The sequence below is a fragment of the Callorhinus ursinus genome, unplaced genomic scaffold (assembly GCF_003265705.2).
Source record: "Callorhinus ursinus isolate GAN/ISIS: 27379988/994484 unplaced genomic scaffold, GSC_fseal_2.0 scaffold8, whole genome shotgun sequence".
Lineage (NCBI taxonomy): Eukaryota > Metazoa > Chordata > Mammalia > Carnivora > Otariidae > Callorhinus > Callorhinus ursinus.
Window position 1 is genome coordinate 48879893 of NW_027397070.1, and position 22932 is coordinate 48902824.

The window sequence follows — 22932 nt, forward strand, 5'->3', positions numbered from 1 at the left end:
AGAGAGAAAGGGAGAGGCAGAGAATCTCAAACAGCCTCTGGGCCCAGCACGGAGTCTGAAGCGGGACTCAAGATCACGACCCCAAGATCATAACCTGAGCCAAAATCAAGAGTCGGACACTTAACCGACTGAGCCACCCAGGCGCCCTGAGAGTAGTATCTTTAAAAGTTAAAAAATAACCTTCAATATGGGGCACCTGGCAGGCTCAGTCAGTGGAGCGTGCAACTCTTAATCTTGGGGTTGTGAGTTCAGGCCCCACATTGAGTGCAGAGAAATTCTTTTTTCTTTTTTAAGATTTTATTTATTTGACAGAGAGAGATATAGTGAGAGAGCGAACACAAAGCAGGGGGAGTGGGAGAGGGAGAAGCAGGGAGCCCGATGCAGGGCTGGATCCCAGGACCCTGGGATCATGACCTGAGCCTAAGGCAGACGCTTAACGACTGAGCCACCCAGGGGCCTTGAGAGTACTTAAATTCTTTAAAAATAAATAAAGTGACTTTCAATATGTTATGTGTTAACGGTGACATACTACATTCAGCATACCCAAACATAACTCATTAAAGACCCCTAGCTCCATGCAGTCTGCCTGGGCTCTTTACTGGTTGTGCTGTAGTTTGGTGGGCAGATTATATTTATTTAACTCACGATTATTTCCAATCCCTTCCTCCTTTATACAACAGCCTCTAAACTATGTTGCAAAGGAAGGCAGAGAAAGATCCAACAGGCTTGTCATAGAATCACAGGTTATCACTGAAGAAAAGATTTCAATGGTACCCTTCCTGCTCAGATTAGGAGTCTTTCTCATTTTGTAATAAATGCCAGATATGTGCACAGGCAGCATTTTAAGAGATGTCTAAGACATCTTAGGGTGTCATTTCTGAAATGAAAATAGACTGAATTAATATCACCCTGACTGTGTACATGATTACCCTGGTGTCCACTGTACCAGTTCCAAACTTGAACACAGGAAGTTCATTGGAAAATGAGCATCACTGGAAACTAGATACTGCTTAAACTCTAAAATGTTCTGTTTAGTGATCATTGCTCTAAACCCACTTTTTTTACCCTTGGGCCGAACCCAGTTCCCAGTTCGTAATACTCTGCCATGAATTTAAACACAGTTGAAAGATCTGCCATTAATCTGTCTCAATTTTTTTCTTGTTAATTTTTCTTCAATTTTTATAATCAATAAATAGATTATAGAACAATTCATATAGATTGACAGAATACCTTTCCTCTAGGAGGAATGCAGAGATGAATAAAAAATATAAAATGTAAGTCAGGTTCATTAAGATAGAACTCACATTTCAGGTGCATAGTGAAAAAGTTTATTTAGGACAGATTTCAAAACCTGGAAGAGAAGACAAAGAAATGCACAAAAGCATCACAAAACTGTTACATAAGAGAAAAACACAAGAACTGAGCTATTCAAGAACCAGAGCTCAGGAATCATCTGGGTATCACAGCAACACAGTCAGTGCCACAGGGCGGTAGGAGAAGGTATTTTAAAGGAAAAACCACTCAGCAGGACAAAACCATGAATGACAATTTGGTACAGAGCTCTTAGAAATCATAGGAAATGTTGACAGCATTTCTCAGGGGACACGTAACATAAGATGACTGCAATAAATGACTTGTTGGGCTATTTCTGCACTTTAAAGAAAAGACAGACTGTTTCCCTTCCAAATCCCTTTCTGTAACATCAGCGCCAATGCATGATAGAGAACAATAAGGAAAGAATGCCTTTGTGGTTGCCAATTGCTTAGATATTTGCCAAGAAAGCATAATCATCTTTCAATCAACTGATAGATCTCAGTGCATGGCACCAGAGCAGGCCTTTCAGAAATACAAGCTAAATGGCATGACGTTGTTTAGGAAATCTGCAAGCACCTCCCTCTATCCCAAATATCCTTACCCAAAGTCTGGCTTTCTCATAATCCATCACTTTGATTACAAAGCAACTTTCTCCTGAGAATCTCAAAACGCTTCCCATCACTAAGGGAAAATGGGTATGCCAGAGTCATGGGTTACAGGATTGCTTTCTCTAGACTTTACTTGCTCTTGAACATGGCTAGATGCAAATAATTCAACTTGATTAAATAAAAACAACTTCACCTATGGGACAATAATCTCAGATATATGGATGTCAGTAGAGTTTTTAATGTGGAATTTCTTAGTAAAATATACTAATTAGGACATGAGAGAAGGAATTAAGATGTTTTCCACACGATTCTTGGCCTGAACCTAAAAATCAACAACAGCAATAACAAGGAACGTTTTAGACGGAGAGATATCAAACCTGAGTGAAGAAGTGAGTTCAGGAAGAGAACTCCTAAAGCTGACTGTTAGCTAAGGGCTCTTCTGGAACCCTAATATACTAGAATATTCCAAACCTAAACTCTAGACTTGTTCATGACCCTATATCAGAACTTTTAGAAAATGCACTTTGTCCCCTGAAAGTCATTTCATGTATATTATTTGACCCTTAGATAAGTACTTAAAAGGACAGAAAACTATGGAATTTAATAAAACCTGTATATCTAGATTTCTGGGACACCTTCTCCTCAAGTGTCAGGGTAAAGAAGAGCCATGAAATTAACTCTGGTCCACATGCCTGGGGCCTAAAAGAAATCAAAGTTCATATAATGGTAATCAGATCATGGGTTCAAACCAGTGCCCAGGACCACAAAATTTCAAAGCCAGCATCTTACTTACTTTTGGACTTAGGTTTTGAGGGAATGACTATTTGTAAATGAACCCTATCACAAGGCTTCGGGCATCTGGGTTTTCTTAGCTTAATGACAAGAGATTCAAACAGCAGGGGCTTTATGTGGCCTTCGTGGTTCAGGCAGGGGTAATGTAACACTTCAGAGGGAGCAGTGATTTCCAAAATCTGGCCACACGATACTTAGCAAAGTTTCTCTCACCCTTTGGGTCCCAAATCCTACCCTAACCTCAGAATCTAATAACTGGGTAGATGTCAAAGGAGTGCTCACAGGTGCTGGATGGGTTAGACAGAGCAAAGGGGTGACACCATGACCAGGTACCCACTGAGCCAAAGCATTTTTTGGGGGGTGCCTCCCCTTTTCCTGGAAAGCGGCCACCAGGAACCAACTTCCAGGTGGTTCTTCTACTTCTAAGAACACTGAGGAGCTGCAAACTCACATTATAATTGCCTTTCTAGCCTGTGAGAGACTATCGTTCCCATAGATGGAGGGCTTGCTCTATTTACTACTCAACTCATAATACTTTGCTGTCTTCATCAGTATCTCACCGACATATCCTCTTAATTCACTTGGTAAGGTTCACAAGAGTTCCAACTGATGACTGGACAGTCCTACACAAGTCGCCCAGCTATCCCAATATGGGACTATAGGTCACAATCCCTCCCCAGTCCTACTTCCAACCGAAGCTGATTGCCTTATCCTCTCAATAAATACTGTTATTTAATTCTGATTAATCAGATAAGCAGAGGCCTTAGATACCATGCTGCCAATGCCAAACAATATGGCAAATAATCAAGACATCAGAGAGAAATGGGAGGGAGCCTAGTCCCTCTTTCTCTCTCAGTTGTATGGGAAGGAGGGCCCAGGAACAGGATTCCGTGCGCATGAAGACTGGGACTTTGGCCATAAAGATACTCACCACAGACAGGGTTGCACGGAAGCACGTGGCTTGTGATTGGTTTTAGACACCCATTCCCTACTCACTTCCCAAAGAATCATGCATCATGGCTCCCTAAGCACAATCCAACACACAATGAATACAATGACTTGCTCTCAAAAGAGCATAAATCCCTGAATGTGCTACCGCTCACAATAAAAGAAATGACCCTCCTTCAGACAAACTCACCTTCCAACTCTTTTCAACCACTGAGATTCTATAGGGATGGTGCTCTTCCCTTTTCCAGCAAATTCAGGTTTCCAGGAATTCTACACTTTTAGCCAGGTGGAAAGAGACTAAAAGAGGTTGATGTGGACCCTTTAGGCTCAGGAGAAATTCTAAATGGAAGCTCTTAAAAGGGAGAACAAACTATTCCATTTACTGCTGTGTGTATGACCATCCCACAAAGAATGCAGAAGGCGGTGAGTCCCACACCTCACAGGGAGGTCAGCCTAGAGGGGCACAGCTTGTGGCTTGAGGCCCTTCTGTGATTTTGGTAAAAATTAACTGATTTCATCCCTTTCTTGGCCCCAGTCAAAAGCAACTGGGGCTGCAGGGCCACGGCTGCACCCCCTCCCAGCCTCGTGCTAGCCTCACCACCCTTTTGCATGGCACTAGACTCTAAGCCCCAGAGAATACGGAGAGAAATGCAGCCTCCGGTCAGGCGATTACACTTAGTAGAGGAGACCTACTCAAAAAGATTCCTGAAGTCGCTCCTGTTGGAAGAGACAGCAAAGGGGGTTGGGGTTTCTCCAACAAGCACAATGAGAACCAGCAAGGCTTCTGGCTTAAAGAAGAATTCCAACTAATGAAATACAGACCAAAGAACTAACAAAATTGGGATATGAGCAAAATTCCAGGACACATTTGACAGTTTATCTCTCTTCCCCTCATTTTATTCTGGTTTTTTTTTTTTTCCTTACTATCAGTTTTAAAAGGCAGTCCTCAAGCTGCCCAAACTATTTCATTCCCGCCCCTCTCTCACCCTCCGCTAAAAGAATAGTCCTTTATGCAAACGGTAAGGTCACTCAACTCCATACCTTAGAATGACATACTTTGGGGTTAAAAGGCAGCTTTTTGCAGAAAAATGGTCTTAAAAAATAAAGACACAGACTTTAGGATTTGGGTTTCGCCCAATTCTTTCGAAGAGGAACTTGGTAGGGCTCATCAAAAACATCTAAACTCAGGGGCGCCTGGGTGGCTCAGTCGTTGAGCGTCTGCCTTCGGCTCAGGTCATGTTCGCAGGGTCCTGGGATCAGGGCCCCACATCAGGCTCCCTGCTTTGCGGAGAGCCTGCTTCTCCCTCTGCCACTCCCCTTGCTTGTGTTCCCTCTCTCGCTGTCTCTCTCTGTGTCAAATAAAGAAAATCTTTACAAAAAAAATCTAAACTCAGATATTTTCTATAACTGGTTTTACAATAATATCTAATCCCACTGGTTAATATAAGACAGAGTACTCTCAGATTTAACACTTTCATATACACATAAGGGGCAATATGTACTTTTAAAAAGTCTGAGATTTCCTTTCTTAAATAATAAAAATCTTTTTAAAGTGCATTAATTATTTTAAAAAAAGATGAAGAAGAATGGCCTTATTTCAAGTTGTTACCTACTTCCATTATCAAGCTATTCATTGTCTGAGGATTGAGTTTTAACTCCGGAGGCCTGAGGCCCTGTTGTAAAGCAAAAGACTGAAGTCCTTCCAGAGCGGCCTCACGGTTCCCCTCCCTCCACCGTGCCAGTCAGAGAAGAAAAGAGTGCAGCTCTGGCCTGAGGAAAGGGGAAATACAGCATAAGTTTTTGAAAGCTGGAGATCTAGAAACACTTTTTTTTTTTAAATGAGGGAGGACCACCTCCCAAGTAACTCATGCTGAAGGAAACAAATCTGCTAAAAAACCAGGGGCCCTGTGACACAGGAGAGCTGATGTCTGTGCAGGGAACACACTTTAATTGGACACTTGTCAAAAGGAACAGAATGGGAGAATCATTTTTGTTTTAATTGGCAATTTATAATTTTAAAACCTATGTGGTGGGTATACCTAGTGGTGTTTACTATCTACTTCTTTTAGGTTCTCTGTTTGCTGGACATTTTTCATGATAAAATGTTAGAAAAAATTAACACTTTAAATAGTCTTCCTTTCGAAAAGCCCCAACAGAGTGGCAAAGCTAAACAAAGTGAAGAACTTTAAGAAGCCAGCCGCTCTGTGTAGAGAATTTCAATCTCTCTCCCACGACAAAGCACTCTCTTCGGACTGTTGGTTAGTATTTATTTGTGCTCTGGAGAACAGGGTGAGACAGATGGCTTTGATTTCATTGTTTGGTTCTATACACTTGGATAGGGAGAGATTAAGGAAGGGATTTGCTGGGCTGTGAAATTCTCACTAATTACGTGTGCTTCCACAAGTAATATTTGGTCCCTCAAGTGTGATGATTTCAGAAGTTTAATAGGAGAAAAGGGAATGAATCAGATATGGACAATACCTTCTTTTAGCCATTTTGTGCTAATGGGACAAAGACATGCCAGTGCAGGATGAAATGTAACCACGTCCAGGACTTCAAAAGTGCCCAGACAGTAAGAGGCACACAGAGGTGATGGGAATGGGCCCCTTCAACTTCCCCGATGCACCAGGATCAGGATGCCAAAGAAAATAAGTACAGAGCATCTCATGGCGAAAAATAAACAAAGTGTTGTCCCAGGGAGCTTGCTATGGCCTGACAGCTCTCTTATAAGAGAAAGTCAGAAGTTAATAATAAACAGGAACAATAAACAAGGCTTGAGCTGACTAGAGAACAGCTCAGTAGAAAATTCTTTTATAAGGATTATCCTCACTTAGCTAAGGCGTGATTCAACTTTGGTGCCGAAAGAGTGCTCACTCAGCTTATCTGATGATGACATCATACGCAGCGAGTTTGCTTGTCACAGCCCAAACAGACAGTCACTAGAATAATTTCTCATTTCTTACAAGGTAGATGCATTTTGGCCAGTGTCATCCTCTACAAAATGCACTGAAATATAGAATAATAGAGGTAAGATGTGGCTCAGTCCACAGCATTCTATCCTACTTGGGGCTCTGCTCCCAGGGGAGCAGAAAATGCAGGCTGTCTGGCCCTTTGCTCTGGGACACCAATGGTACAGAACTACCGTGAGGGACCCTGGTCTTCGAGTTCCTGCTCCTGCAGTGGGGAGAAGCTTGGCGTGAGACACCTGGACAAGGAAGGAATGAGCCAAAGGAACCGTCATGAAGAAGATGACTCCTCAGAGTAGGGCTCTGAAATCCCAGGATCATACCATATCCCTGATCGGCAAGTCAGTTCCTCTGTACTCCACCCTGGGTGATTGGGCTGGGTCCCTCACGGCCTAGAATCCGTCACAAAGAGTGCCGGGCAAGATGGCATCATCTATCTCAGAAGGGCGGATTCCTCCCCAAAGCATCCCAGGACTGACCGCGGGAAGGGAACGCTGTCACTTCCTAACGTTTCCTAAAATCGTCATCTGACACCACAGGAGAGGTGACCTCAATGGCTCAGAGCAGACAGAAGCCTTCTAAGAAACAGATGGAAACTGTTTCAAAGGCAAAATGAAATGTGCTAAAAAATAAATAAAGTAATAAATAAATCGAATTATTCCTCAAAATTCTAAGGCAGCAACAGACTCAACACAGGGAATAAGAAACAAGGAGGCACAGACAACCACAGTGGTCCCCTCTCTGCCCGAGGCCCTGGCCTGCTGCTCTGGTGACCACTGATTATAGCCCCCCACCCCCGGCACTCCGGGCCTCAGGGCTAATACAGTGGGAAAGGCAGTCAGGGGGAAATGCCAGCTTTGGCCTGCTAAAGAACAGCTCCAATCAGCAGCCACAGTGAAGCTTCATTTCCTTTTCTAAGAGACTTTGAACTCCAAAAGCTTTAAGCTCTCAGTGCAAGAAACCTACATCCAGAAATTCTGGAACTCCAATTGGTTCTGAAGCCAAATTTCTACATAACACTCCTACCCTAAAGATAGAAAAGAGTGGTGGGAAATCAGGAGTGTTGTATTTTTTTATGCTTCTCGCTCAGATTATACCCCTTCTTCTTTGATTACACAAAAAAAGTACTGCAGTAACACTTGACTGTCGAAGATGTGGATGCTGAGATCAATCCAGTACCTACTTCCCACCCTTTCCGCTGTACCCACCAGCACCCTGGCTATGGGCCTCGACCTCTTGAAGCAGGAAGTGCCGGAGGTGCTCACCCCCCCAGACGGTAGATCACGTGATCACCACTTTAGACGGCACGGGTGTTCTTGCTGTAAGGGCCCGGACACAGATGTGGGGAAAGGCAAGAGGAGGGCAAGAGGCAGCGTCGAAAAATCGGGACCAGTGCCACCCCCCCAAAGGCAGTGAGGGCTCCCAGCCTGCACTACAGACCACGAAGAACCAGCAGGCGGGAAGACGGCAGTGGTGCGAGGCTGGACAGAGCTTTCTCCATCCAAGAGGCCGGGCTCCTTCGCGGACAACGCACTTTTCCTCCTCCAGCACTTTCAAAAGGTGAAAAGCGGGTACCGCTGAACACATCTGCAATAAAGGCTCGGGGAGAGGAGAGAGCAGCAACTGCAATAATCCCTTGGACCCAAACAGACCTAATTTTACAAGATAACACCCAACCTCCCTGTAGGCTTTTGCCTGACGGGCTCCTTCAGAGGGACTTTGGCTGGAGTCTGAAGCAAGAGGAGTGTGAGTCAGGGACCACAGACAGGGGCACTACACCACCATCTGCGGAAGCCAGGAAGGGGGAAAAGCTACGTGGGGTCAACAGTCAGGCATGCCAGGCAGGACGTGAGGGTCAGGAGCCTCACGCTCAACTTTTAGCTCTTGCCTATCCAGAAGAGACGCCAGCCGGCAGCCTGCCCCAGCCAGCAAGCGCCCGCCTGCCTTCTGCCCCAGCGGCCTTCAGCTAGTGTAGTAGATGTGGAAGTAGAGAGTCTTGTTGCGGAGCAGGGAGTAGGAGTTGTCAAACTTGAGCAGGTAGATGCCCTCACCAGGGTAGTCGTGGCTGCCGGCCTGCACGTCTCGGTGGCTGTCCCGCCGGTACACAGGCATGACCTCCCCATAACGACCTCGAAGGGAGCTCCTGGAGCCTCTCTCCACATCGCCAACTGGGACAGGGTCTGTGTGAGCAAAATGGCACGGTGTTTGGATAGGACTTCAGAGAAAGAATAAGTCCGACCTCACGGTAAAAGAATGGACCAGGTGACTTGGGGGCTTTTAGCCAGGGAGATGCTCTTGCCCTCCTACAGGAGCTTGGAAATGTCTGCTGGCCTTTTGACCATCACAGCAACTAGTGGGTGATATTGGCATTTGGTACCCAAGTGCCCAGGAGCACTTAACATCAGGATAGTACCTGCTCAGCAAAGAAGCATTCCACCCCAAAGGCCGGTAAAGTCTCCACTGAGAAACAATGACCTAGCCTTAGTTACACTTACCTAGTTCCAGAAGTGTCTGGACATTTCCAAGGGGGAGAAAAGATCATTATTTTATTATTTATTTTAGATTTCTTTTTAAATTTATTTATTTGAAAGAGAGAGAGAGAAAGCAGAATGGGAGAGAGCACACACAGGGTGGGGGGAGAAGAAGACTCCCTGCTGAGCAGGAAGCCTGATGTGGGGCTCAATCCCAAGACTCCAGGGCAGACACTTAACCAGGAGACTGAGCCACCCGGGCGCCCCTATTTTATTTTTTAAAGATTTTATTTATTTATTTGAAAGAGAGAGGGAGAGAGTGTGAGCAGTGGGGAGGAGCAGAGGGGGAGGGAGAGGGAGGGAAAAAATCCCAAGCAGACTCCCCTGAGATTGTGACCTGAGCCCAGATCATGACCTGAGCCAAAATCAAGAGTCTGACACTTAACCAATTAAGCCACCCAGGCACCCTAAGAAAAGATATTTAAAAGGGAAGATTCTGACATCTTTTCATTCAGCAGGAAAAAGAAATAGCTAACAGCGGTAGGAAATACAAACATGCTATATAGAGTGACCTAGAACTTCTACTTGGCCACCTGCAGAATAGCAAATTAAGACGATGTTCTCCTGCCTAAATACCTGAAGATTTCCCTGCAGACTTGCTCTTCTACAAAGAAGCAAGGGCCTGATTTTAAGATTATATAGAAAAATCAAGATGCTTGGAACTTAATTAGAACCTACTCTTAATATTACAAAACAAAAACAAAAAAAAGCCTCGGGGTCATCCTGAGTAGGCACTGCAAATAACTGGAATGGAGCATAGAAACAACTTTTAAAACTACTCTGGGCAGGCGCCTGGGTGGCTCAGTTGTTAAGCGCCTGCCTTCGGCTCAGGTCATAATCCCAGGGTCCTGGGATCGAGCCCCCCGCTCAGTGGGAAGCCTGCCTCTCCCTCTCCCACTCCCCCTGCTTGTGTTCCCTCTCTCACTGTGTCTCTCTCTGTCAAATAAATAAATTTAAAAAAAAAACCTTTAAGAAAAAGAAAAAGAAAAACTACTCTGGGCATGTGCTGTGCTCTGGGCATATTTTGCAATATATACAAATATTAAATCATTATATTGTACATGTCAAAGTAATATGTTATATGTCAACTATATCTCAATAAAAATTTTTTTAATTAAAAAAAAACTGGGAGTGCCTGAGTGGCTCAGTCAGTTGAGTGTCTGCCTTCAGCTCAGGTTATAATCTCCAGGTCCTGGGATCAAACCCTGTGCTGGGGCTCCCTGTTCAACAGGGAGGCTGCTTCTCCCTCTCCCTCTGCCACTCCCCCTGCTCATGCTCTCTCTCTCAAATAAATAAATAAACTCTTAATAAAATAAATAAATAAAATCTTTAAAAAAAAAAGAAAAAGAAAACAGCTCTGGGCATGAAGAAAGAAGTAAACAGCAGTCGGCCAACTATGACAGTTTGGAGGGGAGCACAGTTAACAAAGTGTAATCACCTGGTATGGTTCCAGACTAAAAATGGTAGATATCCCAAACTATGAGAGAAATATAAAATAATCTCAGGTTTATACATGATCTATATACTGCAGCACTGACCCACCCCTTTCCCTGCCCGCCCCATCCCCGTCCCCAAGGAAATGTTGGGGAAATAGCTAGGTAGCAAAAAGCAAAAGCAGCTTTCCACCAAGGCACCAATACCATCCCCACCAGAATGTTCTTTGAGGGTCTAACTTTGGCCTGCATCACTCAATTAACCTTACAATGCTGAAAGGGATCCCTCACTTGCATTCTAAGGAAGAGAAGGACTGGTATAACACAGGAAGTGGTCACTAGAAATTGGGTTGAGCCAGAAAAAGCAATTTGCAAATTATGTTAAAATTAAATTTACCTTCAATCTCTTCCTCCTCTTCCTCGTCTTCATCCTCATCTTCACTGGAATCACTGACCTGCACAGTTATGTCAGTGCTGGTTACAGGGGTCCAGTCAAAATAAACTCCAAAGCCAATGTCATAGTCATCAGTTGCAAACTCCCAGCAAACACGCTTCCCCTCTGGATGGGTAGGTACCCGGATGGTCACCACCTCACCCCGCTTCACCACCAGACGGCTATTCTTCTCTTTGCCCAGCTTGCTTTTGAATTCCTTCATCTTGGCAAAGGTCCAGATGCACGGAGGAGCCATCAGAGGGGGGGACACTGAAAGGACAGGCAGCTCACTACTGAGAAACCAAGAGGAAATGCAAAGACACCTGGCATTTGGTTTAGGGAGGGTGTCACAGTCAAAGACCTTCCTTGGACTTCCTGGCTTCTTTGACCGCCTTTCACAAGTCACCTTCTCACTTTCCTTCCATCAGTCGGCCTGCTTTTTTTTTTTTTTTTTTTTTTTTAAGATTTTTTTTGAGAGAGAAAGAGAGAGCACACAAGCCGGGGGGCGCAGGGCAGAGGCAGAGGGAGAAGCAGGCTGCCTACTGAGCAGGGAGCCTGACAGGGCTCCATCCCAGGACCCCGGGATCGTGACCTGAGCCGAAGGCAGACGCCCAACCAACTGAGCCACCCAGGCGCCCCAGCCTGCCGTTCTTTAAGCATCCATTGGGAACAAAGAAATCACCTTCCATACCCCCAGATGTCTCACCTTTCCTATGATCCCCCAGGAGATCTGCAGATTCCAAATCAGCTGAAAGGATATCTATAGCTCCTGTGTGCTCAGACTGGATCATAACGATGTCCCCGGACCTTTGTGGAATGTGGTGCTTGGCCATCTGCACAACGGAACTCTGATTAGAGCACTTCCTAGAGGCACAGATTCCAATCCGCCTCCTTACTGAAGGCACTGGCCACCCCTGCCCTGTTGCCTCCACCCTCCCAGCTCAAAGCCTGCTGGCTATGTGCCCTCCTCCCTTTTGCCACTCTCCCACTCCAGACTCTTCATAAAATCTTTGTCTGTGGACACCCTCCACGCTTGCTACTGACTTCTGCACCAACAGCGTTTCTGTGCCGCACCTTGATCTGGCCTCAGCCAGCACAGCACCTTCTGGTGGCCCCTCTCGTGGCAGTGCTTTGTCTCCAGGGTTTAGCCCGACTCCCCTTCTGCCACACAGCCTCCTGCTACAATTCCCACTCACAGGACACCTCCTGAGCCCTGTCCATCGAGTCACCAGAGCACTGAAGACAGAGGCTCTGCCTTATATTCTCCCTCTGTCTCTGGCTCTTCCGTGGCACACCTGGGCTGTCCCGTGCCACTGGCTGTCACATCCACTAACAGTGTTCTGTATATAATCGCCATTTCACCTGTTTCAATGTATTTAACAGTATATTTGCTGGCAGACATCTAACCTGCATGGAGAATACAAGCATCACTTGAAACTCAAAGCCCTCGCTAGCCCGTGGCAGGAGGCTTCAACCTATCTCTTGTGCATTTCACGTCAGGCCACTCGGATCAGTGTTCCTGTTTCTTGCTTTTATGCCATAATTTCCTGCTCCTTCTCCAAGCAGTCAGCAGGCAACTCAAGACATGTACACTCACTGCCCACATGGGACAGCACACCAGTGAGATTTATGAGAAAGAAATTTTGAATTACTCCCAGGCTATATTCTCATAATATCCCTTTCTGGAGAATAAGTACTTCAGTTCTTTACCTGCATTGCTTAATGAGGTAAATGAGACTTTGGCTAACCCACTTAAGGGAGTCTTTCCTTTTCCAGAAGGCTAAACAAAGGATTTAGCTTGCAACATATTAGCGCAGCATTAGTAAAGTCACTGATAGGTCTTCGCTTCAGTTTCCTCATCTGTAAAACGGGAACATAATGGTACCTGCCTCACAGGTTTGTTCTCAGGAGTAAATGAAGTATTGTGGAGTATAGATAGCCGCTGCTATCTATACCACTTCTAAGGAAACTTGATCGGATTGGAATGAGCATTCATTCCAACATTTCATTTTTTTGGAAGAGTTGCTAGTTCAGTGACGGGCCCTGAGGGCAATACACACATAGGACCATTCTCCAAATAATTAAAACTTAGATGCCCCAGTGCTTTCTAGTTCCAAGCCATCCATATGCATCTAAACTCCGGTACTACCAACTGCTCCTCCCGAAGAGACGGCGCCAACGTCCTCTTTACCTTGTTGAGGACCTGGGCCTGGTCTGCAGGCAGCAATTCCTGTTCCACCAAGGCCTGCGCCTCCGAGGCACCGGCTGTCTTCCGCAGATCCTCTGGGGCATCCTCGCTCGCCGGAGATACCGTCTGTGGCCTCTCAGAGGAAGAGAGCATGTCAATTCAAGGACTCTTGTAAAAGGCACAGTCGTCTTAAGGAAACAGGTACAGAACACCCTTCAAGGGACACCTCCCTATTAGACCTCTGCTTTCCTCTGGCCTTTAGGACTACTGTCGCTTAGGCCTTGCCTAAGCCAGAAATTCATCACTAAAACAAAGACAGTGCACGTTGATTCGCGAAGCAGTCCCCCTCCGGTCATCCTGGTCACCGTGGGAGCAGCCTCTCAGGGTCTCCACTTCATACCATCCTCCACACCACACCCAGGTCACTGGGTAATAAAAGGTCAACGCTTTCTTCCCTTTTTAAGCACACTAATCTATTATCCCAATGACTTAAAACACAAGCATTTGAATAGTCACTGTTTTTAAAATTAATATATAATGTATTATTTGTTTCAGATGTACAGGTCTGTGATTCAACAGTCTTGCACAATTCACAGCGCTCACCATAGCACACACCCTCCCCAATGTCCATCACCCAGCCACCCCCATCCCTCCCACCCACCACCACTCCAGCAACCCTCAGTTTGTTTCCTGAGATTAAGAGTCTCTCATTGCTTCTCTCTGGTTTCGTCTTGTTTCATTTTTCCCTCCCTTCCCCTATGATCCTCTGTCTTGTTTCTCAAATTCCTCATATCAGTGAGATCATATAATTGTTTTTCTCTGATTGACTTATTTTGCTTAGCATAATACCCTCTAGTTCCATCCACCTCCTTGCAAATGGCAAGATTTCATTATTTTTTTTTTAAGATTTTATTTATTTATTTCAGAGAGAGAGAGAATGAGAGACAGAAAGCATGAGGGGGAAGGGGGTCAGAGGGAGAAGCAGACTCCCCGCCGAGCAGGGAGCCCGATGCGGGACTCGATCCCGGGACTCCAGGATCATGACCTGAGCCGAAGGCAGTCGCTTAACCAACTGAGCCACCCAGGCGCCCTCATTATTTTTTTGGTGGTTGCATAATATTCTATTGTATATAGTTACTTTTAAGAAAGCAAGGGAATCCTTGCTGCTCTCTTTCCTTTCCCCTGGCTTCTGGAGAGACCAACGAGTGAGTGAGGAGACAGGGCGGTAGCACCATACCCCAGGCCTCTTGGAAATCTGTTGCCAACAACAGGTGGCATGGATTCTTTAGAGTAGCAGTTATCAGAGTATGGTGCGGGGACTGCTGGGGCTCTTAAGACTTTTGTATGATAATTCTAAAATATGTTCGCCTTTTTTCATTTTCATCTTCTCAAGAGTCTACATTAGAGTTTTCCAGTACATGACATGTGATCTCACAACAGAATGAATGCAGAAGCCGATGTGAAAATCTGACTGTTTTGTGAAGCCAGACATGAAAGAGAGTTACAACATCTGTCTCCTCACTAAATTATTTCTGCTTTGGAAAATAGTCGTTTTCCATTAAAAACATATTATTTACATTAACATGCCATGAATTCATTATTTTCATTTTTAAATTAATCAACAAGTATTTTTTAATTTTTCAGTTTTAATCTCTAATATAGTAAACATTGATAGATACAACCCACAGAAAAAATTCTTTGGGGTCCTAAATAACTTTGAATTGTGTACAGGTTTGAGAATCACTGCTCTCAAGCATTGCTTCCCCAGGAAAACTGAGTAAATGACAAGAAAACAGTACTACAGACAACATGCGGTAACAGAAGACTTCTCTTGGTATTTATTAGCTTCTTTCTCTCTTCTTTTTTTAACATAAACAAGAAAAATCACTCCTAGCTTACAAATTACCTCTTTTTCAGATAAAATAAAGCCACCTTTTGGGCTATCCAAGTCACTCCAACCTCCCTCAGAACAAACAAGAGGCAGTCACTATAAAAATCAGAGGTGTGGGATGTTGTTGATTTTTATGCATTTGCTCGGGTAATCCTGGGTAAAATGTAAATTAGTCTAGGCTGTAAGCCTATTTATTCTCTTAGGCCCAGAAATTACAGTCCGCTTGTGTTTCTTGGCACTATTTATCCTGATCTGTCTCCTCTATTAGAAGATGAGCCTGATGGCAGGGACGGGTCTCGCTCCCGGTATGCACAGCATCTACTCCAGCCCTGTCACATGGAACCCTCACCCCCTAGAATGACATCATGTCATCTTGCCTGGTCTGCTACAGTCACAATGGCCTCTTGAACCTCTGAGAATCCTCAAACACCTCAAGCCCTCTCCCACTCAAGGGTTTTGCACCTGCTGTCACCCCAGCCTAACATTCTTCCATCAGTTACCTGAGGGCTTCCTACCTTCAGGCTTGTGCTCAGCTGTCACTTCTAGAGAGGCTCCCCAGTGGTTGGTAGGTGAAATGGCTCACCCCACCCTAGCCCCATCAGTCTTTACACCCTTACCCTGTTCACTCGTCTTCACTGCACTCACCACTGCCCAACATATTATGTACCATATTTTGTTGACTTCAAGATGTAGATTTGTTTTCAGATTTTAATACAAACAAAATGGAAGATGTCCTAAAAATTAGTAGTGTCTTACAACTGCCTAGGGCCTGGACTGACACGAAGTCCTTCTCCAGATCTGCGTTTGCTCCTACCAGTACTCACGAGGGGTTCCAACTGAGATGACCTGAAATAAGTTCTGTGTGAGGGTTTTGTTTAGATCACACTGGCAGAGTGAATTTAGACCACAAACTGGTATCTACAGACTCGTGGTTCATATTCTCAGGGGAGATATTTTTTCCACCTCTTACACAGTGCCAAGGTGGAGACATTCAAGGTTCCTTGCAATCCTTCTGTCTGGAAGGACTTTTTCTTAACTTCTTACTGAAGGTTTAGGCTTTTGGTATCCTAGCCCCATGGTGTGTGTGGGGGCGGGGGGTGTCTCTTATTAGACTCTCTACCTTGGGCATTTTCCCTTTCTTGGTAGTTCATAAAGTAACAGTACCTCTTACAGTTCATGGCAACTTAAGAGTCTATGAAATATGATGTATACTTGCTTTCTGTCTGCCCTCCGACTAGAATGTAAACTCCATGAGACCGGGGACTTGGATTGTTTGTTCATTAGTGGTATCTTCATTGCCTAGAACACTGCCAGGTAAGTAGCAAGCAGGTGCTCAACAAATAACTGTTGAATGAATAAACAGGAGATGGCCCCCAAATATTTGTTGAATAAACAAATGAGTAAGTTAATTTTTGTTTGGGAGCAAAAGAGGAGTACTGGCATGTGAGACTACAACAGTGAATCTGATCATTAGCCTGACCTTACTGTGTATACATCTAAAGGCTATTCTTTGCCTTTGTGCATGCTACTTTGCACAAATATGGTTCTGCTTATTAAAAAACAATTCTAAACAGGACATGCAACAGCCACATAAATTTAATATTCACATTAGCATTTTACGCTCTGAAGCATCAATAAAGGGTGTTTTGGGAAAGACAAGTTGCAAATCACTTGATGCCAGTGATAAACCACGAAAAGGAAAAACTCCCACTGTAAGCCCTCTGGTGTGTGCTGACCCAGGGTAGGGAGGGCATCCCAAGGGAGGGGAGAGCCTGGCCGGCTGGGCTAGCCTCACTGGCAAAGAGAGCTGTGCCCTTCCAGTTCTAATATATACAAAACATAAACACTACACTTCAGGAGTCATCTGGGCTGGATTTCTTTCTTCACACACTAGATTTTATTTTATTTTATTTATTTTATTTTTTAAAGATTTTATTTATTTATTTGACAGAGAGACACAGCGAGAGAGGGAGGAACACAAGCAGGGGGAGTGGGGGAGGGAGAAGCAGGCTTCCCGCCGAGCAGGGAGCCCGATGTGGGACTTGATCCCAGGACCCTGGGATCATGACCTGAGCCGAAGGCAGACGCTTAACGACTGAGCCACCCAGGCGCCCCACACACTAGATTTTAGAAACAAATCTTTAACATTAAATCTCCTTTTTTCTAAGAATGTTGTACATTCTTCGCTCAAAAACTTTATTTACTCTTAGGAGGAAAAATCAGTTCTGTGCCAAAAGCCATCTCCTAAATATCCTTCAAATCACCGTGTACAGAAAAAGGGTGATGGCAGGAAGATGGAAAGGAGCTCCTCTCCTGGGATTTGACGAGGACAAGAATTGTCTCAAATCATCAAAGCCTTGGGGAGGCCTTGTCTTCTAAAAGGAATGTTATATAAATAACCTAGTAACTCTAGGCATGGAACTCAAAACCTTTCCAATGTGACTTCTGGGAACGAGCTTTAGAGTAGAACAAACCTAAAGCTCTATAAACTTAGGAAATTTTTCAATTCACGGTTTTGTTTTCCTTATCGTAAAGAAAAAAAAATACCTATTTCAGTAGGGCTGTTAGGAGGATTACATGATATAATACATTTTAACACCTAGTACGGTATTGAGCAAATAGAAATATTCTGTAAAAAGTTAACTATTTTATTATCATTATTATGGAGAAAAATTCAATAAAGTATGGCTATATATCACCAACTATGTTATTATTACATTAATCACTATTTTCCATCGTCTGAATTCTGGGGGGAAAACAGTTTTATTCCATATTAAGAAGAAAGAAGTTCTACTGAAGAAATAACCGATTGGGGGCACCTGGCTGGCTGTCAGTAGTGCATGCGACTCTTAATCTCAGTGTCGTGAGGTCAAGCCCCACATTGGGCATAGAATTTAAAATAAAATTTTTAAAAAATTTTTAAAAAGAAACAACATATTGTTTAAATATCTTGACATTCCTCTCTTCCCCCAGGCACCAACTTTGTGTGAGGCATGGAGACCACACTGGTTCTACTGGACAATATTGTGCCACAAGATCAGTTGGACTATAATATCTATTAACTCCATGATTATCTATTACTCCAAAATACAGGTTTTTGTTAATTATTCCATTAATGTTTCACGTTTCCACTTATTCCAGAGCTCAGTATAACTCTTCCCTTTCTGCTATACACTGTGGTATCAATGACAGTAGGCAGATGAAATGGATGGAGCAGGAAATTAAGACTAACAATCTGAAGGTCATCATAATGGTTTAATCTAAAAATTAGACTTAAAAAAAACAAAACCCTCCAAAAGTGTGTTTGTGTGTGTGTATGTGCATCTTATGGGTAAAAACCAAACAGACATTCTCTTCAAAGCCCACCTGGGATCCATCCATGTCTAATGTTTTAACATTTCAACCTGGGCTTCAGAAGAAGACAAATGAAGACACTACACTATTTGTTACAGTTTTGTTCTCTGAGAGTAAAGAAAATTTCATCACCTGAAAGAGATCTCACATTGCCCCTAAACACACTTAAGGGCTGACTAATGACCAAATCATCTATACTCTTCACTCCAACTTGTCCTCCCCCTTAAAGTCGCTGTCCACGCCTTTCATCAATTCCTATCTCAGAAGATAAGCTTCTAGGAGCCAACCAGTTGCTGCCCGTACCTACCTGTAAGGTGAGGAACAGGGTTCTGGATCAGAGGCCGAAGCCACTGCAGAGGTGACGTTGGTGTTTTCTAGATCTTCATTCTCTAGAAAATCATGGAAAGAAAAATTCAATATTTGAGAGGCAACACAATCATAATTACCTTGTATCTTGAAAAACAAAACAATCTGTCAGTTTCAACCAACTTTCTCTTTCCAAAAATATTCTGGGCATCCACTTCTGAGAGGCCCAGTGCATTAATTATTCAAGTCCTCACATCCAAGTGTTCTCAGACCAGCATACCCCATTCATGAAAAAAATACATTCCTTTCCAAAACAAGCCCCTACAAAATTCATTCTAATTCAAGAATCACATTTCTCAGGAAGCATATGGTTAAATTAGGCAAAACATAGAAGGCCGAGTGAGATTTAGGATGAAGTGCACTGGAATTCAGCATCACAGGATGGAGTGTCGCCTCTACATTCCATAAGCTCACGTCACTGTAGCTAGGGGAAAGGATTTTTGCAATTTCTTTCACTCACTCGTTCACCAGTGACTTATTGGAGAACTGGTAGGTAGCTTCACAGAGTATATAGGTGAAACGCATAATGAAGGCCATGTTCCCAAAGCTCACAACAAGCCTACGGCTGCCATTTTGCAGGTAAAGACACTAAGGCACAGAGACAGGATTCAAACCCAGGCAGTCATGCTCCTAACCCTCAGGTGCTACTAAGTTTTATGGTTTATTGCTATAGCCTTTCCTTGAGCATTCAGAAAAGCATATGGTTTAGTGTATTTAGACAGGCCCTGGCTTAACCTCCTCTAGTTAAGACCACAAGAAACTGAAGCCCAAAGTCCACTTCTCAGTACAAAATACAATTTAAATGAAGTAAACCGCAAACACTGCAAATGTCAGAGTTTGGTAGCAACATAAAAGTGCAAATGATGGGCAAATATTTGTGATCCAACTTAAATCGAGTCTCACTTTTTTTTATATGTGAAAAGATTATTTTTCATCAACTCACACTCTCGTAAGTAGAAAGACCTTAGAGCTTATGCCACCCAATTTTCCTCCTGTGACATAATAGAAAATATATACATTAGTCTCTGCCCCCAGTTCCTGGCACAGAATCCTGAAAATCCTGATGATTTCCTAAGTGAAAAGAGCACTATGAGCATGTTTTATTCTTTGACTCTGGTTCCTGACACAGAGTTCCTAAATCCCTTGGATCTTCTCTGGTGATAGATGTGTCTTTTGTTCCAAAGAGGTGACTCTGGGTGGGCTCCTGGATGGGGGCTGCTCACCAGAAAGACCAAGCCATGATCAGAGGCTTGGAATTGTCAGCCCCACCCCCCCATTCTCCAGAGAGGGGAGTGGGGCTGGACATGAAGTTAATGATTGATGACACCGATGTGATAAAACCTCCATAAAAATCCCCAAAGTACCGGGTTTGGAGAGCTTCTAGGTTGGTGAACACATCCATATACTGGGAGGGGGACGTACCCCAACTCCGAGGGGACAGAAGCTCCGGCACTTTAGGACCCTCCTAGACCTTTCCCTCTGTGTCTTTTCATCTGACTATTCATCTGTATCCTTTCTCATATCCTTTAATAAACTGGTAAATGTAAGTATTTCCCTGAGTTCTCTGAGCTGCTCTAGCAAATCATTAAATCCAAGGAGGGGGGAGGTCATGGGAACCTTCAACTTATAGTCAAGTCAGACAGCAGTTGTGGGTAACCCGGGACCTACTACTTGAGACGGGCTCCGGAGGGGCTGGGGGGGGGGGGTGCTGACAGTCTCATGGGACGAAGCCCTTAACCGGTGGGGTCTGACACACTCTCCATAATTCAGCTAAATTGTAGGACACCCAGGTGGTGTCACAGAATTGCTTGGTGTGAGGGGGAGAAACCCACACCTGCTGTCAGAAGTGCTGTGAGTGGGAATCGTGTGAGAGTGAAGGAGAAACTCAGGAGGATGAAGCTTTCTTTACACCTCCCAACAAAGGAACTGAATCTCAGACAATTGTCAGATGTTCCCCCAGTCTCTGCTACTTGGTGAAGAGGCCCTTTCACCAAGAGAGAATGAGAATACAAATTTCTTCCCTATGTTCACCTAAGTAGAATCTGCTTCCTAATAACCTCTGCTCTTTAATCCCTCCCCACAATATCCTTTCAAGCATTTACAGCCTGCTATCAACTTTCCTGCAAGTTCCTCCACAGGCTGACCATCTCCAGTTCTCTCAAACATCCCTCTGGCCTCCTTTTGTTGTTCCTCTTCGTTCCATTTGAAGTAAGGAGCTAAAATGGACAACTTCTTCAGATGTGTTTTAATCCACGCAGAGTACACTGAGACTATAAACTCTTTATAAGGACACAATATTTCTTTTTTTTTTAAGATTTATTTATTTATTTGACAGAGAGAGACACAGCGAGAGAGGGAACACAAGCAGAGGGAGTGGGAGAGGGAGAAGCAGGCTTCCCACCAAGCAGGGAGCCTGATGCGGGGCTCGATCCCAGGACCCTGGGATCATGACCTGAGCCGAAGGCAGACGCTTAACGGCTGAGCCACCCAGGCGCCCCAAGGACACAGTATTTCTTGATATAATACTCTGAGTACTAGATTTTGTTTGTTTCCTTATATTTTCTTTTTTCTTAAGTTTTTACTTAAATTTTAGTTAACATACAATGTAATATTAGTTTCAGGTGTACAATATAGTGATTCAACACTTCCACAAATTACCCAGTGCTCATCACAAGCGCACTCCTTAATCCCCATCACCTATTTAACTCATCCTCTACCCACGCACCTCCCCTCTGGTAACCATCAGTTTGTTCTCTATAGTTAAGAGACTGTTTCTTGGTTTCTTGGTTTGGCACTAGATTTTAACTGCAGATTTACCCTGTTAGTGAAATAAGTCAATCAAGATCTCCAGGGCATATAAAAATAAACTTAACTCCAAGCCCAGTCTCATCTGTACTCTATTTTTGAAACATTTTTGGAAAATAATTGACTTTTTAACTTTAATGCAGGGCTTTGCATATCTATTATTATTTATTTCAAATTAACTTTTTAAAATTATACTAATGCATGCTTTACTCATTGTAGAACAAATTAAATACAGATAAGAAAACATTTTATGTTTACCCTTCCAGACTTTAATATACAAATAACCCATTATTCAATGTAGAAAAATGAGCAAAAAGAAACAAAAAACAATATAACCAACCACAATCCCATTGGCCAAAGATAATCTTTGTTAACATTTTGGTGCATATCCTTTCAGAAATATATTTACATTTTATAAATATACACATATATACATATGTGTGTGTGTGTATATATATATATATATATATAGAGAGAGAGAGAGAGAGAGAGAAATGTATATACATCTATATGTTTATATATTTTGCCCATCTCCAGTCATTAATTTTGTGTGGGGCACGAAGACCATATAGGTTCTATTGGAAAATACTGTAACATGAGTTGACCAGTTGGGACTATAATACCCACTAGCTCAAGGTTCTTTAACATACAGCTTTTCATTAATTATTCCGTTAATGTTTCAGAGTTTCCACTCATTCTAGGGCTCAAATCTATACACACACAAACACACACAAATATCTTTTTTTTTATCAAGATTTTATTTATTTGACAGAGAGAGACATAGTGAGAGAGGAAACACAAGCAGGGGGAGTAGAAGAGGGAGAAGCAGGCTTCTCACTGAGCAGGGAGCCCGATGCGGGGCTCGAACCCAAGATCCTGGGATCATGACCTGAGCCAAAGGCAGACGCTTAACGACTGAGCCACCCAGGAGTCCCCATATATATATATTTTGTATTTATATTTCTGAAAGGACATGCACGAAATGTTATTGAACATTATTCATTTTTCAGAGTCAATAGAAATGGTACTATATAATTTTAAATGACTGTATATTATCCAATAGTCTATACTAAAATTTCTTTAACCAATCCTCAAGTCTCTATTGTCAGAGCTGGAGTTTGTTTCAAATCTTTCCCTATCATAGATGATGATTTTGTATTAGAGATGTCTACAACACTTTTTTTTTTTTTAACATATAACGTATTATTTGTTTCAGGGGTACAGGTCTGTGATTCATCAGTCTTACACAATTCACAGCACTCACCATAGCACATACCCTTCCCAATGTCCATCACCCAGCCAC

At 43.5% G+C, this 22932-nt stretch overlaps 1 protein-coding gene across 1 annotated transcript in view; it reads right to left on the reverse strand.

The window, feature by feature from the left end:
- Positions 1–1305: 1305 nt before the first annotated feature.
- Positions 1306–22932, reverse strand: part of TMED8 (transmembrane p24 trafficking protein family member 8) — a 42805-nt gene continuing 21178 nt past the window's right edge. Inside the window, exons 2-6 of the mRNA XM_025869557.2 lie at positions 18766–18847; positions 13217–13346; positions 11732–11858; positions 10990–11295; positions 1306–8808 (exon numbers count right to left, since the gene is read on the reverse strand). Coding sequence (XP_025725342.1) covers positions 8591–8808; positions 10990–11295; positions 11732–11858; positions 13217–13346; positions 18766–18847 — 863 coding nt within the window. The 3' untranslated portion in view covers positions 1306–8590. The remainder of the gene's footprint in view (positions 8809–10989; positions 11296–11731; positions 11859–13216; positions 13347–18765; positions 18848–22932) is intronic.